Here is a 20,869-nt window from a genome sequence, read left to right as displayed (position 1 = left end):
CAAAACAGCATCAAAGCTTCCTATTACACAATGAAGACTATGTAGAAACAGCAAAATAAAAGGTATTTACTATGAAAGACCTGTAATTTACATTATATCACAATTCAAAAACTGCTTTCATTTCAGAGTGAAAAGAATACCTCTAATGGGAATATATCTTCAGGGAGTTCTTTGCTTGTACAGAAATTTCACTGCTTTGTTCATTCTCAAGATAAATAAACCAACTATTTAGATAAGAATGTTTTCAGTGGAAAATAAATGTTTTAATAGGATCTGCCACATAAATTCCTTAAAATAATATGTGCCAATCTAAGAGACTCTACAGAAAAGAAATCCAATGATTCTAATGCTACACCAACACAGAATTACAGAACCTCAGGACAGCTCGGCAAATCTCTCGTTGTACTTGGCTTTGACGAGGAGGCTCACGGTGGGGCTGACGTGAGTTTGTCTAGAGCAGCACTTTCCAAAAGAACTTTCTGCAATAATGGAACTGTTCTCTATCTCTGTGCCTGGGGACTTGAAGCGTGGCTGGCATAACTGAAATAATTTATTTTATTTGAACTTAAATAGTCACATGTAGCTACTGAAAGTGGACGATTAAGGAACTGCGTTTTAAATTTTGATTGTAACTAATCTGATCTTTAACAGGTGCACATGGGTACTTGTTACCTGTGTTGCACGGCACGGGTCTCCCGCCCCAGTCTGGCACCACGCTCAGAGAGCACCTTTACCTGCATGGTGTCAAGTTTACCTTCATGATGGCCTTTCTTCCAAATGAGTTCTAACTTCCCAGAGGGCAGATTCTAGAAACTGGCATGGACTGACTCTGACGAGGATGAAACCAGGCAATCCTTCCCTTATTTTCTGCCCACTCATTCCCAGGTAATACCAAAGTTTTGGTCTGATCTACATCTGCTATTAGCATGTGGCTGGATAAATGTATAAAAGCGTGCATATGTGTGTATGTGTACATAAGCATGTAACATGAAATTCTGGGATCTCAGAACAACGCTTTGTCCTGGGAAAGTTATACAGCAAGGAAACTGAATATTAAAAATCTTTGAGGGGTATTTGGCCTGGTTGTCAAGATGCCACTTGGGACAACCTGTATCCCATATTGGTGTGCCTGGTTCGAGTCCCAACTCTGCTCCCAATTCTACTTCCCACAAATGCATACGCTACAAGGCAGCACGAGATGGTCCAAGCAGCTGGGCCCCAGCCATACATGGAAACCTGGATTAAGTTTCCAGCTCCTGGCGTCAGCCTGGCCCAGCACTGGTGACTGCAGGCATTTATAGAATGAACCAGAGGATGAGAGATATCTGGTTTTGCTCTCTCTCTGCCCCTCAATTAAGTTAATAAACAAAAATTTTTGAAATGCTTACATTTGATTCTAGATTTATTTTCTACATTTTGTGGATGTAGGGCAGGTATCTGATTTTACACTTCTTTGTAAATGTGAAAACTCAGTAGATGGATTTTTTTTGAAAATAATGTCAACAAAATTGATTTTAGAATATAGAATGTGAATGACCATAACATATGGAAGAAAATTAAAATGTTGTGAAGGAAAGCTCTGGTTTTGCCAGTGAGTTTCTTTTTCACTTTCAACAATTAGCTTACTTCAAGGCTATATAATTTTATGTTGATTCAGAATATACAAGATGGAAAGCTACCCGACACTGTCTTAATTTAAAATTACTTTGATACTAAAACCTGATGCAGGTAGCATACACAGGCAAAACGGAGGAACACGTGTGCGTGTGCGTGTGTGCGTGTGGTTTTTAAAATGCTCACTTCTTATGCCTGAGGCTCTGTGCTAAGTGTTTCAGCTGTATAATTTCTTTAGTACATATTAGCATCATCCTCATTTTATGGAGGAGAAAACTCTTTAAGATTAACCAACTTCTCCCAATGGCTAATAAGTGGAAAAATCTAGGATTCAGGCAGAGGCCTGAATTCAGAATTCACACTCTCAGCCACTATGCTATGCTGAAAAATCAGAACAGCACATTAGGAGAATAATTTACTACAACACTGGCTAGTTTTTACCACAGGTTATATAAAAGTTAATTTGCATGAGGCGATCTACTAAAATATTTCACATTAAAAATGTTGAAGTAGGAGGCCGGCGCCGCGGCTCACTAGGCTAATCCCCCGCCTAGCGGCGCCGGCACACCGGGTTCTAGTCCCGGTCGGGGCGCCGGATTCTGTCCCGGTTGCCCCTCTTCCAGGCCAGCTCTCTGCTGTGGCCAGGGAGTGCAGTGGAGGATGGCCCAGGTGCTTGGGCCCTGCACCCCATGGGAGACCAGGAAAAGCACCTGGCTCCTGGCTCCTGCCACCGGATCAGTGCGGTGCGCCGGCCGCAGCGTGCTGGCCGCGGCGGCCATTGGAGGGTGAACCAACGGCAAAGGAAGACCTTTCTCTCTGTCTCTCTCTCTCACTGTCCACTCTGCCTGTCAAAAAAATAAAAAAAAAAAAAATGTTGAAGTAGGGGCCGGCACTGTGGCGCAGCGGGTTAATGCCCTGGCCTGAGGTGTCAGCATCCCATATGGGCACCGGTTCCAGAACTGGCTGCACCACTTCTGATCCAGCTCTCTGCTATGGCCTGGGAAAGCAGTGGAAGATGGCTCAGGTCCTTGGGCCTGTGTACCCACATGGGAGACCCGGGAAGAAGGTCCTGGCTCTTGGCTTCAGATCAGCACAGCTCTGGCTGTTGTGGCTAATTGGGGAGTGAACCATCGGATGGAGGACCTCTCTTTCTCTCTGTCTCTCCACCTCTCTTCTCTCTGTGTAACTCTTTCAAATACATAAATATATCTTTATTTTTAAAAAAAGTTAAAGTAATTAAAAAGTGATAAACTTGCATTCAATAAAATTCCACACCCATTCTAGATTTTTATAAAAGAAAAGCACTTAGAAATCTTTGGAACAGGAAAGGATTGTTTTCTTTAAATGATTATTTGTTAGCAAAAATATGTTCATATATTTAGAACATTCAAGAAAATCAACTGCAAAGTTCCTGAAACTATGAGAGAGAATGCATCCACGGGGCTGTCCTCTGACCCTGTGTTAAAAAGTCTGCTACAGTAATCCCTTACATGATCCACTAACGCCACTCCATACCTTGGAAGGCACTGTAAGCTAGTCACACCCACAAAGCACCCCAGGACAGAAGGTTCTTGTTTTTTTGTTGTTGTTGTTAACAGGCAGAGTTAGACAGTGAGAGAAACAGAGAGAAAGGTCTTCCTTCCATTGGTTCACCCCCCAAATGGCTGCTACGGCCAGCGTGCTGTGCCGATCCAAAGCCAGGAGCCAGGTGCCTCCTCCTGGTCTCCCATGCAGGTGCAGGGCCCAAGGACTTGGGCCATCCTCCACTGCACTCCTGGGCCACAGCAGAGAGCTGGACTGGAAGAGGAGCAACCGGGACAGAATCTGGCGCCCCAACTGGGACTAGAACCCCGGGGTGCCGGTGCCGCAGGTGGAGGATTAGCCTAGTGAGCCGCGGCGCCAACAGACAGAAGGTTCTTTAATGCTCCTAGCAGTGTAGAGCCCGTCACTACTTCAAAATAAAGCACAGTGGGCTCAGACTACGTCAAGACAATTCCTTGTGGCTTCCTGCCCTATTATTACTTCCTTGAGATCTAGAGGCTAACAACTCTCCTGGTCTCTCTGTTATCCAGACAACAGGCGGTCTCCGTCTCCACTCCTGCACATCATCTGTCTCCGAAAATGAGTGCGGGAGTTGATGGGCAGGCTTCTAGTGTACTAAAAGGCCGGCTCTACCCTCTGAGAATTAAAAATTTCTAGAGTTGTACATGTTCTTAATTTGAAACTTGGCAGTCACACGGAGCAGGGCCCTGAACAAAAATTGACCAATCTAAGATCACATATCTCAAAATGAACACCCGTGAAAACTGCCACCTAAGCCAAGAAACAACACTGCCGCTCTGGGAAGGCTCCCTGACACCCACTCCAAGTTGTATGCACTCAGGTCATCACTACACCCTGGCTCTTACTGTAATTTCACCCTTGTTTCTTTTCTTGTTTTTATCACTTAAACGTATCGCCTCTACATCACACAGTATATTACTTTCTAAAGTTTATATCAGCAGAATCAAACAATTTTTTGCAATTGGGTTCTTTTGCCTGACATCATGTTCTGAGGTCCATCCACGTTTTGTATAGCTGCGGTTTTGTTTCCGGAGATTATTTGTAGAATTCCACTGTGTGAATACACCATAATTTATTTGTCCACTTTACTGTTTGAGTTGTTCCCAGGCATTGGCTACAATTTTTGTTGCTGTGAATATTTTTGGTGCATCTTGCTGGCTCTGTGTTTGGAGATTTGCTAAGCGACAGAACTGCCTATCGTCTAGTTTAGTAGATCATATCAAATCATATTCCAAAGTAGTTAGACTAAGCCACATTCACACTATTCGTGTAGGTGAATTTCTATTGCTCTACATCTTTGCCAACACTTGATAATGTCACTTAAAAAAAAAAATGCATTGTGGCATAGTAGGTAAAGCCACTGCCTGTGATGATGGCATCTCATGTGTGCATGTGTGTGATGGCTGTTCCACTTTCGATCCAGCTCCCTGCTAATGGCCTGGGAAAAGCAGCAGAAGATGGCCCGAGTGCTTGGATTCCTGCCACCCAGACCTGGCTGAAGCTCCTGGCTTTGGCCCAGCTCAGTCCTGGCCATTGTGGCCATTCAGAGAATGAACCAGTGGATGGAAGACCTCTCTCTTTTTCTGTCTCTCCCTCTCTCTCTGCAACCCTTTGAAATAAATAAAGAAATCTTTTTAAAAAGTTTTTTTTAAATTTCTGGTGGATATGCTTGTGAATATATTGGTTAATTTTCATTTAGCCAATTCCCATTAGTCTCACGTTACTGGCCTTTAGAATCCTTCTTTGGTGACGGGGTACCTGTAACCTGTTCCAGTCTGTTCACTTTTTTCTTCTGGACTGCAGCTTCTCTCCTGTATTAAATATTCTTAATATGTATATGGATAGACAGGTTTGAGCATCTCTAATCGGAAAATCTGGAATGCTCCAAAACCAAACACGTGATTATCAAGGTGTCAAGCCTGCAGCATTCTGTGTTTCATGTGAAGCTGTGTGTAACATTCTCTTATACTTCCTGGTCCAAGACAAGCTCTCTTGTTCTCAACTCAGTAAGGTATTCCCACCTCCTCTTAATGGAGTACTTGAGGAGGCAATGGCTTCTGCTCAACGGCACTAGAGTCGGTTTGCTCAGTTTGGAAAGAGCACTTACAGCCCGCACAACCTGACTGGGCCCAGTGGACCTGTCCACTCCTCCCTTTGATACTTGGTCTGGGCCCAGTGGACCTGTCCACTCCTCCCTTTGATGCCTGGTCTAGCTGACTTCATGGCTGACTGCCCATATGTGAGGGAGCTTTAAAATGTTCATGGAAAACAAAGGTTACCTTCTCATTTCACTTTGCATGCATTTTTGAAGCCCCCTTACATGTGGAACGGGGGGCTACTCTTCTACTTGGGCTCCAGGTTACTGATCTGGGTCTGAAGGAGACCCTTGAACTTTAAGTTATTTTTCCAAGGTACCAGTTCACAGTTCAAAGGAAATAGTTGTTTTTTTTTTTAAGGGCCAGGTTAATGGCACATTCAGAAACTGGAATTTAGAAAAAGCAGTTACACACTTCAAAATTTATAAGATATCTTATTAAAGCAACTCTGTTAATAGCTTTTATTATTCTCATTGAACATAAGTTTAAACTATTTTTAGGCATTTGGACAGGGATACTTAGAAAGTGGCTTTCAGAAAGAAAGTGTATTTATTTAACGGGGCTGGCACTGTGGCACACTGGGTTAAGCCACAGCCTGCAACGCAGGTATCCCACGTGAGTGCTGGTTTCATGTCCTGATCCAGCTCCCTGCTAATGCATCTGAGAAAGAAGCCGAAGACGACCCGAGTGCCTGGGCCTCTGCCGTCCACGCAGAAGATGAGGATCCTGGCTTCAGGCAGGCACAGCCATCTGGGGAGTGAACCAGCAGATGAAGCTCTCGCTCCCTCTCTCTGTCTCTCCCCATCTCTCTGTAACTCTGCCTTTCAAATAAATTAATTAATTAAAAAAATTTGATGCCATGTTAAGGGCATATTCTAGAAAACTGATTTCTCTTATTTATAAAGCATAGGTTTTTTTTTTTTTTCCTTCCTGAGATTAAAAAGGACTCATACAGTGAAAACCACGGAGACAGAAGTGAAGAAAGACTAACAAAGGTACAAGTGTTAATTAAAAGGTAAAGCTTTCTAAAAATAGAAAGGAATCCAACGTTTAAAAACAGGCAAACGGTTTGAGCAGACACTTCAAAGAAAACACAGGAACAGCGAGTGAGCACAGGAGAAGACGCTCAGGATCAGCACAGGCACACCTCAGGGACTGCAGGCTCCCTTCCCGGACAGTGCAACACAGAGAACCACATCAACCTTATGGGTTTCCAGTGCACACAAAGGCCATGTTCACGCTCTGCTGTGGCCTATCAAGTGTGCAATCGCATTATGTCTAAAAGACACCCCAATATCATTAAGAAATTTTTTATTGCTAAAATTTTTTTAAAAATTTAACTATATAGCTCTCTATAAAAATCAGTTTTAGACCAAAGGGGGTAATATTACTTGAAATAGGAGTCTAACAACCAAACAGTATGATTTTTAAAGAGCAAGTAATGGCCTGAGAAATATAAGGTTATTTAATGTGGATTTTAATTTGGTAACAAGGAGAAGTGAAAAGCAAGAACATAATTTAGTTCAAATATACAAACAAAAGTCTTAAGAAATCCTCTGAGAACTAAGTTATTATTTTCAAATATACTCTATCTTACCCAATTCGCATTATTTCCTAATCATTACCGCCTTCAGAAATTTAAGAAACTGGTGACAAACGCAATGGAGATGAAAGATCCACCTTCCAATTTTGTACTAATATTGGCCATAAAGACACTGAAAATGGGAAAAAGCCATGAGACCATACAACTGAGGAACAGGCCTGGGCTGGGTCCCAGCGTGGGGGGCGTCTCACGAAGCCCCGTGGCTGGTGCCATGTGGCAGCTGCTCCGGCTCCATCGGCAGCAGCAGCTGTTGGTGCAGGACCATCTCCACCAGCTTCAGCGAGCTGCTGGGAGGACTGAACGAGAGCAACAGTGCTTAACACAGCGACTGTCACTGCAGACGCGAGCAGACACAGATCATTTATAATTACCACTCTATCACGGTCCCAGAAAACCTAAAAATAAAGGAAGCATTATACAGCAAGTCACAATTTTTTTCACTAGTAAGTGTACAAATGTGTATTAACAATGAAGACCTTTGGTTTTCCAGGTTGGTTAAATTTTTTTAAAAATAGTAAAAAGCGAGGCTGTGAAAGTTGGAGAAAAGAGGCACTCCGGAAGATTCCGTCAGTCACAATGTGAACTGGAACAGGCTTTCCTGAGGAAAACATGGACCCAAAGTTTTAAAATTTTGCATGTGTTTTGGGCCAGCAATAACACGTTCGGCAGTTTATCTTAACCAAATAATCAGAGCTGTGTATAGAAATACGCACACTATTTGAACATGCACAGAACAGAAATGGGGGTTATTTCTGCATGTATAAATGATTCCTTTTATTCTTATGTACTTTCTAATTGCTGCAGTAAACACACATTATCTTTGGAACAAAGAAGAAACATGTTATTTATAAAAAGTGATTTGGGTTTCCCATTTCATGACACATTATATTTATAGACGAATTTAAAGATTCCCAGAAGTTTATATTTTAGAGACCATATCAATTTGAAAAGATGTCTGTTCTAATCATAGCCTATATTTACAAAACAGATTTTGTTTTGTTGCCCTGATATGTTGTATGTGTAACGTGCCTGACGTAAAATATGAGTATATGAAAATTTTTTACGATGCAAGCTAAAAATATAAAATTATCCAAGTGTAGGCAGCAAATGATATTTTTCAGTTACTACAAATTGAATCTAAGAACTAATAACATTTCAAGCCTACCGTTTTTCTCCAAGATCAAGCCATAGTCTAAGTTCAACTGGTTTAGGAAACACTAAAACATCCCATTCAATGTGGAACTAGTTTCTCCATTTCTATCATTTTCACCTAACCTTTCTTTTAAGTCATCCAGGCATCGCTGAAGGTGGACTTCCCCCGCGGTGACTAACACGTGCTCTCCGGTTTCCTGGATTAAAATCTGGACACAGGGATCAGCTTGGTTTAACAGCTTCATTCCCTTCACGAGCTGAGGCATTTCACCTAGGTCAGCAAAATGAAACACTGGTTACATACGGCATGACAGGAGGATAAGCACGATCTAAAGACCACGGGCATGGCCACCGAGGCGGGAATCACACAGAGAGTTTGTCGCTCTTGCAAATAATGCAGTGACGTGAAGAACGCTACCTTCTCGTGCTTTGTGTGTGCCGACAGCTAACTCGAGATACTCACAAGTTTATCACTGAGACCCGCCCACAGCTGACCCACACCACTCTCTCCAACAGTCAGCAGACAGAACTACCATCACCATACTTGTGAACGTACTTCAATCCCATCACACATGCATTATGTTTTGTCCCTGGAGATGTGACAGAATGCTTCCTCAAACAGTACCCATACAATCCACAATAAGCCAGAGAAGCGCTTACTAGATACTGGACAGACTGAACCACAGTCTTCTATTAGGAGTAATTATTTGTGAAGCTGCCTGACAGTACCGTGGGACTGAGCAAACCCTGAAGAGTGCTGAGATCCTGGGAGCCCAGGCACCCCTGCGCTCCATTCTGCTAGTGCATTCTGGACGACAGTCGCTCTTTCCTGGCAATCACAGACGGCAACCCACATCTTGGGGGTAGAGCTGCCTTTTCCACCCCTTCCCACATATCAGCTGTCACTCTTCACTCAAGGCTGGCCAGAGGAAGTCTCTTGCCGCTGCTTAAGCAGAGACCTTGGATTTCAAGGCATTTTTAGGCAATCTTGTTTCACTTCCACATTTGCAGAAAAGATGTAATAATTCTCCAATGCTTGGTTTTCAATCTTCCAAACCACTAAAACCCCGAGAGCGTTCTGCAGTGGTTTCCAAACATGCACTACAAAGCTGATTAACAGGCCAGCACCGCGGCTCAATAGGCTAATCCTCCGCCTGCAGCGCCGGCACACCAGGTTCTAGTCCCGGTCGCTCCTCTTCCTGTCCAGCTCTCTGCTGTGGCCCAGGAGTGCAGTGGAGGATGGCCCAAGTGCTTGGGCCCTGCACCCCGTGGGAGACCAGGAAAAGCACCTGGCTCCTGGCTCCTGCCACCGGATCAGCGCGGTGCGCCGGCCACAGCAGCCATTGAGGGGTGAACCAACGGTAAAGGAAGACCTTTCTCTCTGTCTCTCTCTCTCACTGTCCACTCTGCCTGTCAAAAAAAAAAAAAAAAAAAAAGAAAAAAAAAGAAACAACTGATTACCTGGGGGGCCAGGAAATGAATATCTGAACTTTCAGACCTTTTTATTCTTGAAAGTGAGTTCTAACAATAACGGACACTTTATGGAGATAACGATGTGCCAAGCACTTTGCATATACAAACTCATTAACTAGGGGGCAGATCTAAATCCGCTCTCATTTTGTAGATGAGTGAACAGATGTGGAGGAGCTAAGGAACTGTGCTTTCCAAGTCACAGAGCACTCGGCGGCAGAACCTGGTCTGGAAGACAAGCAGCTGGGAGACAGCAGCGCCTCCCAGGCTACATACGGGATGCAGGGGTCTCTCGGGGGAGACAGGCAGTGGGATCTCACTGGCTGAGGGTTGTCCCTGTTCAGCGCACTGTGGTTTGCCAGTGGCTAATGAAGTGGATTTACAGACCTTATCTAGCATTAACTAACTTAACCTTCACAGAATTTGAAACCCAGCTTAAAAGGATTCCTACAAAGAGAACACTGTAATATTAATAACACAGGCAACAAGAGAGCAATAATAATAATGAAAAAAAGGCAGCTCTCCAGTAGTCCAATTACAAAGCAAGGGCTGTCACACACTGGGACTCTTAACACATTGAAATATACAGCAATTCAAAAGTACTTCAAAAATCTGCGGAAGCAAAATGGAATAAAAATGTAAGTTGATTTGGTGCAAAAATTTTTTTTTTTTGAAATCCAATCATAGTTTTCCCATAATACACATTTTCCACAGCGTTTTTTAAGGACTATCCACATATGTGCCAAAATCAATCTCTTCAAGATAAAGATGATAGCTTAAGATTAGAGGGAAAAGCAACTTTTCCATAAGAATTTGAAGCCCAGAGACATTCTGAATCTAGATGTTTGAACACGCTTGCACTGACAGCCATTTTGTTGCTGAAAACAACATAAACATCCCACGTGTAAAAGTCTCTTAAAATTTAGAAGGTGGTTTCCCTTATCTATTTTTAAAATTTTTCAAACGGATGGTTCACTAAAGACATAAAAATCTACATTTCCTGAGTAGCACAATAAAAACTGGATGACATCAGGAAAAATAAGATCCTGCATTTCATCAAAATCTTTGGCTAACTGGTAAATGGGTTTAGAAAATGGCTGCCATAACTTAGCAAAGGCAGCTGGTGATGCGTTCTGCCATTTTCACTATGGGACTTCGTGGGATGCGATTTCCAGTGGCCACAGCCGCCAGAGTCAGTGTTGCCGTAGATGGGACCTTGACGCAGACCTCTGGACAGCTGTATCACAAAGCGCTAAGGCAAGGATGCAAACAACAATGAGGCACTATTCTGGTCGTCCGCCTCCAGCCTGGCTCCAATCACTCTGGCCTCCTGATAGTCACACTCTCCAGTGCATGATAGCAGCCCTCTCCAATGCGAGTCGGGGCCGGCCTGGGTGACAAAAGAACACTGTGGAAGGCTGACATCTGAGTCCTAAGGCTTAATCGCAAACGGCATCGCAGCGTCTGCCGTGGGCTTCTGGCCGCCAGCTGAAGCCACTCTCCATGCTGTGTGGCAGGACACTCCGTAGCCATGGCGGGGGGGCCCCCTGCGCGATAGCCAGCAGTAACCTGTGTGCCCACATGAGCGAACCACCTAGGAACACAGCCCAACGTGATAACAGACTGAAACTGCTTCAGAGACACCCGAGACACCAAGCTGAACCCTTTCCAAACTTCTGACCAAAGAAAGTCTGAAAAAAAATAAATGGCCATTGTAGTTTCACTCCACCAAATTCTGTAGTCACGTGTTAAGTAACACAAGTATAAACCACAATCACAACTCAATTATATTGTGACACAGACCTTATATATTGTGTGTATCTCTATCAAATACAAGTAAAATTAGCTATTCCATTTTTTTTTTATTTGAAAGGCACTCCTCAAACACCTACACCCTCATTGAAAAATTTTCTGTTTTTGCCTGTTTTGCTGACCTTCCATCTTCGTGGCTGCTCTTGGCTGGGGGCCATTCTGCATCTAAAGCAGGAAACTGGTGGCCACAAAGAAGACGGAAGAGTCACTGGGTCACTGGAGTCAACGCGAGGGTCCAGCTTGTCACGGAGAGTGGGAGTACGTGCTGGGGTACAAGCACACTCCGACGAGGATGAGACAAGGCAAAGGAAACTCGTGTGCCTCACCAAAAACGGCCCAGCACAGAGTAAGTCCAAAATCAAGAACTACACCGTGCTGGCCAAAACTGGCGCCCATCATGACAGTGGTGACAACAGCAAACTGGCCACAGTGTGTGGAGAACACGACAGAGCGTGCACACTGGCTACGCCGATCCACGGTGACCCTGATACCATCAGAAACATGCCAGAACGAACTGCTGAAAAGTAACCACGTGAACGTTTCCTTAATAAAACCTACCAGATGGGGCCAGCGTTGTGGTTTAGCTGGTTAAGCCGCTACCTGTGATGTCAGCATCTCAGATGGGTGCTGGCTTGCGTTTAGGCTGCTGCACTTTCGATCCAGCTCCCCTAATGTTCTTGGGAAAGCAGTGAAAGATGGCCCAAGTACTCAAACCCTTGCCACTCACGTGGGAGACCTGGATAGAAGCTCCTGGCTCCTGGCTTTGGCCTGGCCCAGCCCTGCCATTGCAGCCATTTGTGGAATAAACCAGCAGGTGGAAGATATCTCTCTCTCTCTCTCTGTAACTCTGCCTTTCAAATAAATAAAAGAAATCTTAAAAAAAAAAAAAAACTTGCCAGAGCTTGTTGTTAAAATAAATAAATAAATAACTAAAATTTTCTATTTTTGTGTCCTTCATAATGTATGTGAACCATTAGCACAAAAATTCATGTATCTGGGGCTGGCACTGTAGTGCAGTGGGTAAACCCACAGCTTGTGACACCACCTCCCTATCAGATTTCCAGTTCAAGATCTGGTTACCCTACTTCCAATTCAGCTTCTTGCTAGAGGAAGGTGGCCAATGTACTTGGGCCCCTGCCACCCATGTGGGAGAACAGGGCAGAACTCCTGCCTCCTAGCTTCGGCCTGGCCCAGTCCTGGCTGCTGCAGCCGTTTGCAGAGTGAACCAGTGGATGGAAGGAAGATCTCTCTCTGTTTCTTCCTCTTTGTCAATCTTTCAAATAAATATATTTATATTTATTTTTATTTTTTTGACAGGCAGAGTGGACAGTGAGAGAGAGAGACAGAGAGAAAGGTCTTCCTTTTTCCGTTGGTTCACCCCTCACTGGCTGCTGCGGCTGGCGCACTGTGCCGATCCGAAGCCAGGAGCCAGGTGCCTCCTCCTGGTCTCCCATGGGGTGCAGGGCCCAAGCACTTGGGCCATCCTCCACTGCACTCCCGGGCCACAGCAGAGAGCTGGACTGGAAGAGGGGGCAACTGGGACAGAATCCGGTGCCCCAACCGGGACTAGAACCCGGTGTGCCGGTGCTGCAGGCAAAGGATTAGCCTATTGAGCCGGCACCAGCCATCAAATATAAATATCTTTTTAAAAAACTGATGTATCTATGTAAACACAGGGTTCAAATGTTTTTTGTTTTTTTTCAAACTGGATACGATGGGTAAAGGATGAAAGGGTTCTGGAAACCAGCGACTCTGGTCTCAGGTAACCGGGTTTCCTGAAGTCCTAAAAGTGAAGAGAAACAGTTACCTCTGAGGCAGAGGTCTGAATCCCGCCAGCGGCACTTACTAACTATTGTCTTGGGCAAGTTAATTCACTTCTCTGTGCGTCAGTTCCCATCATGTGAACACAATGGCTTCCTCTGCCCGGAACAGGATGCGGCTCCCTCAGCCACGCAGCTGTTTCAACTCGGAAGCCGGAGTCTTGTGCTGCTGGCACTGGGAGGGTAGAAACTTACTCCACCAATGGGGTTTGAGAGGTCGGCCTCATGGGAGGTTCTCAAGTCACTGGGATGGCCTCAGAACGTAACTTTTGCAAAAGGGCTGCTTACACACGCAGGCCGCAGCTTCCTGCTTTCAGCTTCCTGCCTCACTGGACATTCCACTCTCACCATCCTCTACCCTCACCAAGGGGGCCCAGCGAGTTTAGACTACGAGCCCTGCACAGAGCACGAACAAGACTGACCTGAGTGACTCCACGCTGAAATCTGGAGAAGCCAAATGCCATCAGTGAAGGACTTACCAATCGCACATGCACAGAATCAGGGCTCAGTGCCTAAGAGAGATCTCAAACGCAGACAGACTCATGGACTTAAGGACAGGGAGACAACTCTACCCGAACACGGCCTATAAAGGCGGAGAAGGACTCTGGCACAGTGCACCAGCACCACTGGCCGCAGGGCAGCAGGTGTCCACCTGTGCCAACTGGCAGCAGCCACGCAGCACTCTGCCTCAGTGACTGTGAGCAAGGTGGTCGGGGGGACTGCGACCGACAAACCTGACGGCCGCCTGCCCAGCGAAGGGAGCTTCCCACGCAGTGGACTCTGCGCTCCCCGCCCGACGTGAGTGAAGTGCAGTACTGACTAACTTCACACGTTCGCTAGGATCGATTTTTGTATGTGTGCTCGACAAGTAAACCTGACAGCGTAGAAGACACCAATGTGTGCGCCACTCCCTAGGGAGAGATTCAACGGATTCAACGGATAATCAATGTTTAATCCCTAGCATGAAGGGACAATGATGACCAGACAACGCCTCTGAGACAGCTGTGAGTTCTCTGTATTGGTTCTGGGTAAACCCTGTGGGTGTGGAACAGAGGGTGCCCACCATGACACTTTCACCCTGGCTTGGAGAAACGTGAGATAGAAAAACGGGAGAACAAACACTCAGGATCTGCTTCCTTCCGAGAGGACAGAATGTTGTCCTTAGGACCAATCAACCTCATCCGTCATGAGGAAGAGGCCTGGGGACACGTGTCCTGCTCAGGAGTAACGATGGATCTGTCCAGGATGAGAGGACACATGCATGTGCACCAGAAACTCAGGGCTGCCCAACTCAAAGGCACAGCTAAGATGGAGCTTCCTTGTGCCTGTGTGGATGCAGCTGAGTGGCAGAACAGGAGAAGGGTCAGCATCCGGGCAAGCACACAGGGAGGAAGCGGGCTTCACACAGAACAGGGCGAGCCCTTGCGGCAGGCAGGGTGCCGCGTCAGCCCACGGGGAGGGCTCAGGAAGCAACGCCGTCTCGGAGGCCCAAGGCAGATGGATGTCCACGAGGACTGGCCCACGAGCCAGAGGAGCAGTCCTCCAAGTATCTGCTCCAGGGTTCTAGGGAGCCACAAATGCTAAGGACGTGTCTTAGGACCTGAGGGAGGGTGAGTCTTAGAAGGCCTCAACCTGGGGAGCGGTGGGATGCGCAGTGCAGGAGAGAGAAGCCGCTGTGTGTCTCCTTACAGAGAACCAGCGCTTTATGCCTTTGCTTGTCGGCTTCCTTAAAGCACAGTCTGACGGCTCCTCAGTGCCCAACACTAAGCACGGAACAGTGAGGTCACAGAGGAAAAGGGGTTAGGGAAAGCCACAGGAAGCCAAACAGAAGCAGTAATAAGGACTGGCCGGGAAAAGGGCATTCGCCGAAGACTAGGGATTTGTTAGTTTCTGATCGGGACTATGGGGATGCCTCGGCAGCCAGTGGGAAGGGGGCAGGAAGCAGTTTCTAAACAGAAAGGAAACACCCAAAGACCAGAGAACGCAGCACAACCGATGGAAGAGGCCAGTGACGGATTCTCAAGCAAGCAGCTGGGTAAGATTCCAGCTAAGACGCTCTCACGTTAAACGTAAGCTCTGCTGAGCCACCCTCCTGTGCCATGGTCACAGGGCTGCGGAGACGCAGAGATAACCCCGTCTCTACCACTGACAAGAACACGGTGTCCCGGGATGGCATAGCACCTGACCCTGCCCTGTTCCCAAGATATGGGTTAGATATCCTTTGGAGAGTTGCCGAAACAGATCACGAGGAACCAAATATCACATGCATAGACTTAGAAAGAAAGTAGGATGGAAGTTACACGCTCTTAAACACAGGATCATCTTACTTGGGTGTTTCGGCTCCACGGCAACTCTCACGATAGGCGTGGCTTCGAAGTTGAGGGGGATGAAGGGTGGGCAGGAAGGCAGGCTGCACAGCGTTGCGGACTTCAGCACAAAGTCTTGGAGGCCTCCTATCCCTGCAGGGAGAAGACACATAGGGGTCATTATAGGACGACAGCTTCTGAATTTACGGGGAAAACCAACAGAATCAACACAGTGTGCATGTCACAGACACTTCCAAAACGTCGCAAGGAATGGGGTGGAGAAAAAGACAAAATGCTGTGTCTTTTGTAGTCCTGGAGGGTACTTAGAACATTTTGTGGAAAATGTGCATTGAGAAAAATCTATGCATGAGTTCCAAAAATTTTTTTCACACAAATAAACTTAATTTTTAATATCATTTTCCTCTGAAGTTTTTGAAGTTATTTTGTTTGCAGCTGACAAAAAATGCAAAATTTTTTCCAGTTTTTGTTTTCCAGATACACAAGTCCTAGTACATCACATTGGGCGAATATTTACCGAATTCGACCACAGAAAAGACCATTTCTGGATACTTCTGTCTGAAAACTGAATATTTCTAATTTTAACTCTGATTTTTTTTTGGGGGGGGACAGGCAGAGTTAGACATTGAGAGAGAGAGACAGAGAGAAAGGTTTTCCTTCCGTTGGTTCACCCCCCAAATGGCTGTTACGGCCAGCGCTGTGCCAATCCAAAGCCAGGAGCCAAGTGCTTCCTCCTGGTCTCCCATGGGGTGCAGGGCCCAAGCACTTGGGCCATCCTCCACTGCACTCCCGGGCCACAGCAGAGAGCTGGACTGGAAGAGGAGCAATCGGCACAGAACAGGCACCCCAACCGGGACTAGAACCCGGGGTGCCAGCGCTGCAGGCGGAGGATTAGCCTAGTGAGCCGCGGCGCCAGCCTATCTCTGATTTTTTAAAAATATCATTTCATGGACGTGAGTCTCTCACGGAAACAGTCTTCTGCCAGCTCCACTGCACAAGGGAAAAGGGAATTCAGACTCAGACTATGTGAAGGTCATGACCCCAGGGGCCCTTATGCCACCCTGATTTCAGAGGAGGATCCTAGCCACTACCACTCTCAAGTTCAGGCTCCTGACTGATGGATGCAGAGAGAACGTTCTAGAGGAGAGATGCGGGACACATGGAATCACACCCAGAGTGTGAGAAGACAACATTTTGGAACAAACTAAGAAACACGCACAAGGGCCACTTCTGTGCTTCTGGGTCAGCGTGAGGATGAAACTACGAGGGGGAGGTGGCTTCAGGGAAGGGTGACAACTATTCGGTCAGCATCTACGTTTGCATCTGAGCTTAGAGACACGGAAGAGAAGAAACAAAGGGAACAGCTCTCCTGCCCCCAGGGGATAGAACAGGCAAAGGTGCGGGGAGGCCGTGAGAGGCTTCCTGCTGTCAGACCACGCAGTGTGGAAGGCTGCAGAGTTCACTGCTCACCACCTGGTGGTAGAGCCTCACCCTGTCTTGCCCCACTCAGGTCAGCCTCCAAGGGTCAGGGGAAATGTGCTTCTCCACTCTCACCAACCAGCACCTGGCTTTTGCCAGCCTCTGTCAGATCCCTGAACCCTGTCCTGCCTCACCCTTGAACACCATCAGTCCTGTCTCTGTTCAGCTCAGGACAGGATTTCAAAAGCTTCCACGGCCAACTGAGCGTGCTCTCTTCAGACTCCGGTTTCCATTGAGTTAAGCGTCCCCCAGGCTTCCAGTGGACTACTTTGGTCAACGTCTAAACTGCCCGCTACTGCACCTTGTGGCCCAGCACACAGAGGTCTTTGCCTGGCCATGGCTTCTTGTTTGCATCTCCCACTGGAACCATGATGTCACAGATCTGGGTCTATGTCTTTCAGAAATAACATCTCCTGGGAGGCCTGGTGTTCAGGGAGATCCACAGTAAATACTCCCTCAGGAAACTCATCCACTGTCTTCTGACCTCTCACCAGCGTGCACTTCCTTCTTGCACATGCACAGCGCGTGGTTTCAATGCAAAGACCAATGCTGCTCTTCCCCTCGCGTCACCAGGGACACAGGATGCAGAGGGCCGGAGTATTCTAAAGACTGTCGCTTGGAATTTCTGGTTTCCATTTTGCGGCTCCAATAACCGAATCTACTCTTGCTATTTAGATATGCCCAAGTCTGTTAACTTGGTTATGACTGCCCCCAAAACAGAAAAGAAGGAGCTCAATACTACAACCTTCCGAGTTAAGATTCAAAACTCATGGGAAAAGCTCTGTTACCAAGTGAGTAAAAATTCTACCACCTGCTCTATATGCCACTGTTTTGTATTTATTTTTTTTTTAATTTAATGTTAAAATCTAGGAAAAAGACTACCAAGGGATCTAGGCACGTCAAATTAAAATGATTTAAAAATCACTTTGTGAATTTCTAGATATATTATGAGATAATTATTAAGTGCACAATTTGATATTCATTCAAAACACAGCTTGAAACATACATGTTGGTTTTATTTTTTTTAATTTTGACAGGCAGAGTGGACAGTGAGAGTGAGAGAGAAAGAGAGAGAGAAAGAGAAAGAGAGAGAGAAAGGTCTTCCTTTTGCTGTTGGTTCACCCTCCAATGGCCGCCGCGGCCGGCACATCGCGCTTATCCGAAGCCAGGAGCCAGGTGCTTCTCCTGGTCTCCCATGGGGTGCAGGGCCCAAGCACTTGGGCCATCCTCCACTGCACTCCCTGGCCACAGCAGAGAGCTGGCCTGGAAGAGGGGTAACCGGGACAGAATCCGGCACGCCGACCGGGACTAGAACCTGGTGTGCTGACGCCGCAAGGTGGAGGATTAGCCTAGTGAGCCACGGCGCCAGCCCCATGTTGTTTTAAAAATAATGCCATCAAGTACAATTCTGAAAAAAGAATTGCAAACCCATAACCGAGCCATTCTATTGTTGTCACTATTTTTATTTTTATGTATTTCCTCTCTTGTTCTCCTGTATTGGCACACATAATTGGTACTATTATAATGTCCACATAATTATATTTCCTTCTTTTTCTGCTTAAGTCATGTGATATTCAGTTCCATTGCTTTAGTCAAAATGGTAACAATTAAGGAGGAATAATTCTTTCACAGAGTACATTTTCTAAAGTGTTTTCCAACTGGGATTGGGAGAGAAGGGGCATATTCTCTCTGGGGAATCATTTCAGAATTTCTGGGATAGGAGGAGCAATAGCTCAAGGGGGGGAATCCAAAATGAGTATGGTGCTGACTTGTTTCTCGTCATTATATTTAATTTATTTTCAGTTTCAAGGGTTAGAGGGTGGAATTTTTTTTAATGTTTATCAAAAAGGGCATATGATTCTGAGAGACAGAAAAAGAGAACAGGCTGAGGAATATGGAGTAAAAGCAATTTGCTAGACACCAAGAATTCCAGTTTATTTTTTCATAAACACTAAGAAGGAACTGTCCTTTCGGATCCAAGTAAACCTGGATCAGTTAGCTTGCACACTGTCTCACAGGCTGGGGTGACAGAGGACATCCAAGTGCTCGCCACTGCTGAGCCCTTCCCCTGGGCACAGGGGCCCTTGCCGGGCTGGGTACCATCCCCTTCACATTCTTCTCAATCAAAAAAACCCAGGATTTTGTAACACTGTCAGGCCCCAATTTTTTCCAGTCTGTCCCAAAGTCTGTCCTTTAAAAAGAACCCCACAGATGAACAATATTGACGGGAGCGTCTTGTATGGCAGGAGGTGGAAGTGTTGCTTGGGGCATGACACGATGGATGGGGTTCTATGGAAGAACTTTTTTGTTAACAACATGCTGTGCACAGTTGACTCAATCTGAGATGAGAGTCTGTTGGCAGGGAGGAAGGTGGCAGAATAAACATTAACACACGATGCATTTCAGGGGAGCCTGTGAGCTGTCTGGACAGAGAGCAGCATTGCTGCGTCCAGGAAAAGCTGGATTTGGAAAGTGCTCTTTCATTGCCATATCAAAGAAAATTATTGGCATCAAACAAGGAAACTTTGTGGGGTCAGCGTTGTGGCACACCAGGTAAGCCACTGCTTGAGATGCAGGCATCTCATATTTATATTTGAGAGCTGGTTCTAGTCCTGGCTGCTCTGCTTCTGATCCAGCTTCCTGCTAATGCACTTGGGAAAGCAGTAGAAGATGGCCCAAGTGCTTGAGCCCAAGTGAGAGACTTAGATACAATTCCAAGCTCCTGGCTACAGCCTGGCCCACACCTGGCTGTTGTGGCCATCTGGGGCGTGAACCAGGGGGTGGTTTTCCTAAAGTGCAGGTCCCTGGGGGGAGCCTAGAGAATCTTCTGCTCTAGGCTCCTCTGCCTTTGATATCCAAAGACACCCATGTCCTTTGGCTCTCACTGTATGCTCTGGTTCTGTGTCCTTTCCCGAAACTCAGATCCTGCTCTCTCTGTCTCAACTAGAGTGTATCAGAGAATCCACATTTTATAATTCTTGTCATGAAGGAAGGGAAGCAGACAGGCCATCCGACTAGAATGGCCTGCTTGGCTAGTATCTCTGGAAGGTGGGTCGAGTCCTGTCCATCACACCACACGAATCCATTAAAGCAACTGCCCTTTAGCTTCTTGTGTTACTGGAAGCCCCAGGGGGAAAAAAATCTTGCTGCAATGATATCGCTGTGTCATAATTTTGTTTTTCTTCTTATAGGAACTGCTGAAGCTGAGAGCAGCTCTTAGAAGAGCTACATCATAATCAGTGGGCCCTTTTCTCTGGAGACTACAGTGAAGGGGGAAAAGGAATACATGGAGACTTGAGCTTTCTTTTCAAAAGACAGGTGTATGCTTACTGTCTTTGCTCACATCTGAGAAACAGGTAGAGGCTTGCCCCTCAGTGTCCAGAACAAGGTCAGGGAGCTGAAACTGTTTTTGCACTTTATCATGCAGAGAGAGAAACTAAAGAAGGCAGCCTTTGTGGAGACACTGCCGCACAGGAGTATGGGGACAAGGATGTGGAGGGTTAGGGTGCACGTGTCCTTAGTGACAGGTGTAGAAAAGACATTCTCATCCCATTCATTTCCACTTCTCGGGGATTGTGTAACTGCACTTTTTTTTTTTTTTTTTTTTTTTTTTTTTTTTTTTTTTTGTGGTCAGTATGTGTTTGTGTTAAGGCTGATGAGGAATCAGGGAGACTTGAGCCTGATTACAGCTGTAACCTAACGCAATGAATGGAAGTAGTGGCAATGGTTGTTAAAATTGACATACTGGTGGGGCTGGTGCTGTGGCTTACTTGGTTAATCCCCCGCCTACAGCGCAGCATCCCATATGGGCACCATGTTCTAGTCCCGGTTGCCCCTCTTCCAGTCCAGCTCTCTGCTGTGGCCCAGGAAGGCAGTGGAGGATGGCCCAAGTCCTTGGGCCCTGCACCCACATGGAAGACCAGGAGGAAGCACCTG

General features: G+C 46.2%; 1 protein-coding gene across 1 annotated transcript in view; it reads right to left on the bottom strand.

Annotated features, from left to right (window-relative positions):
- Nucleotides 1–20,869, bottom strand: part of EFL1 (elongation factor like GTPase 1) — a 143,069-nt gene that overhangs the window by 20,125 nt on the left and 102,075 nt on the right. The window contains exons 16-17 of the mRNA XM_002721464.5: nt 15,458–15,589; nt 8,152–8,299 (exon numbers count right to left, since the gene is read on the bottom strand). Of these exons, the coding sequence (XP_002721510.2) occupies nt 8,152–8,299; nt 15,458–15,589 (280 nt within the window). The remainder of the gene's footprint in view (nt 1–8,151; nt 8,300–15,457; nt 15,590–20,869) is intronic.

The sequence above is a fragment of the Oryctolagus cuniculus genome, chromosome 12 (assembly GCF_964237555.1).
Source record: "Oryctolagus cuniculus chromosome 12, mOryCun1.1, whole genome shotgun sequence".
NCBI classification, from domain to species: domain Eukaryota; kingdom Metazoa; phylum Chordata; class Mammalia; order Lagomorpha; family Leporidae; genus Oryctolagus; species Oryctolagus cuniculus.
The sequence above is the reverse complement of the archived record's forward strand: the minus strand, read 5'-3'. Positions and strand labels throughout refer to the sequence as shown.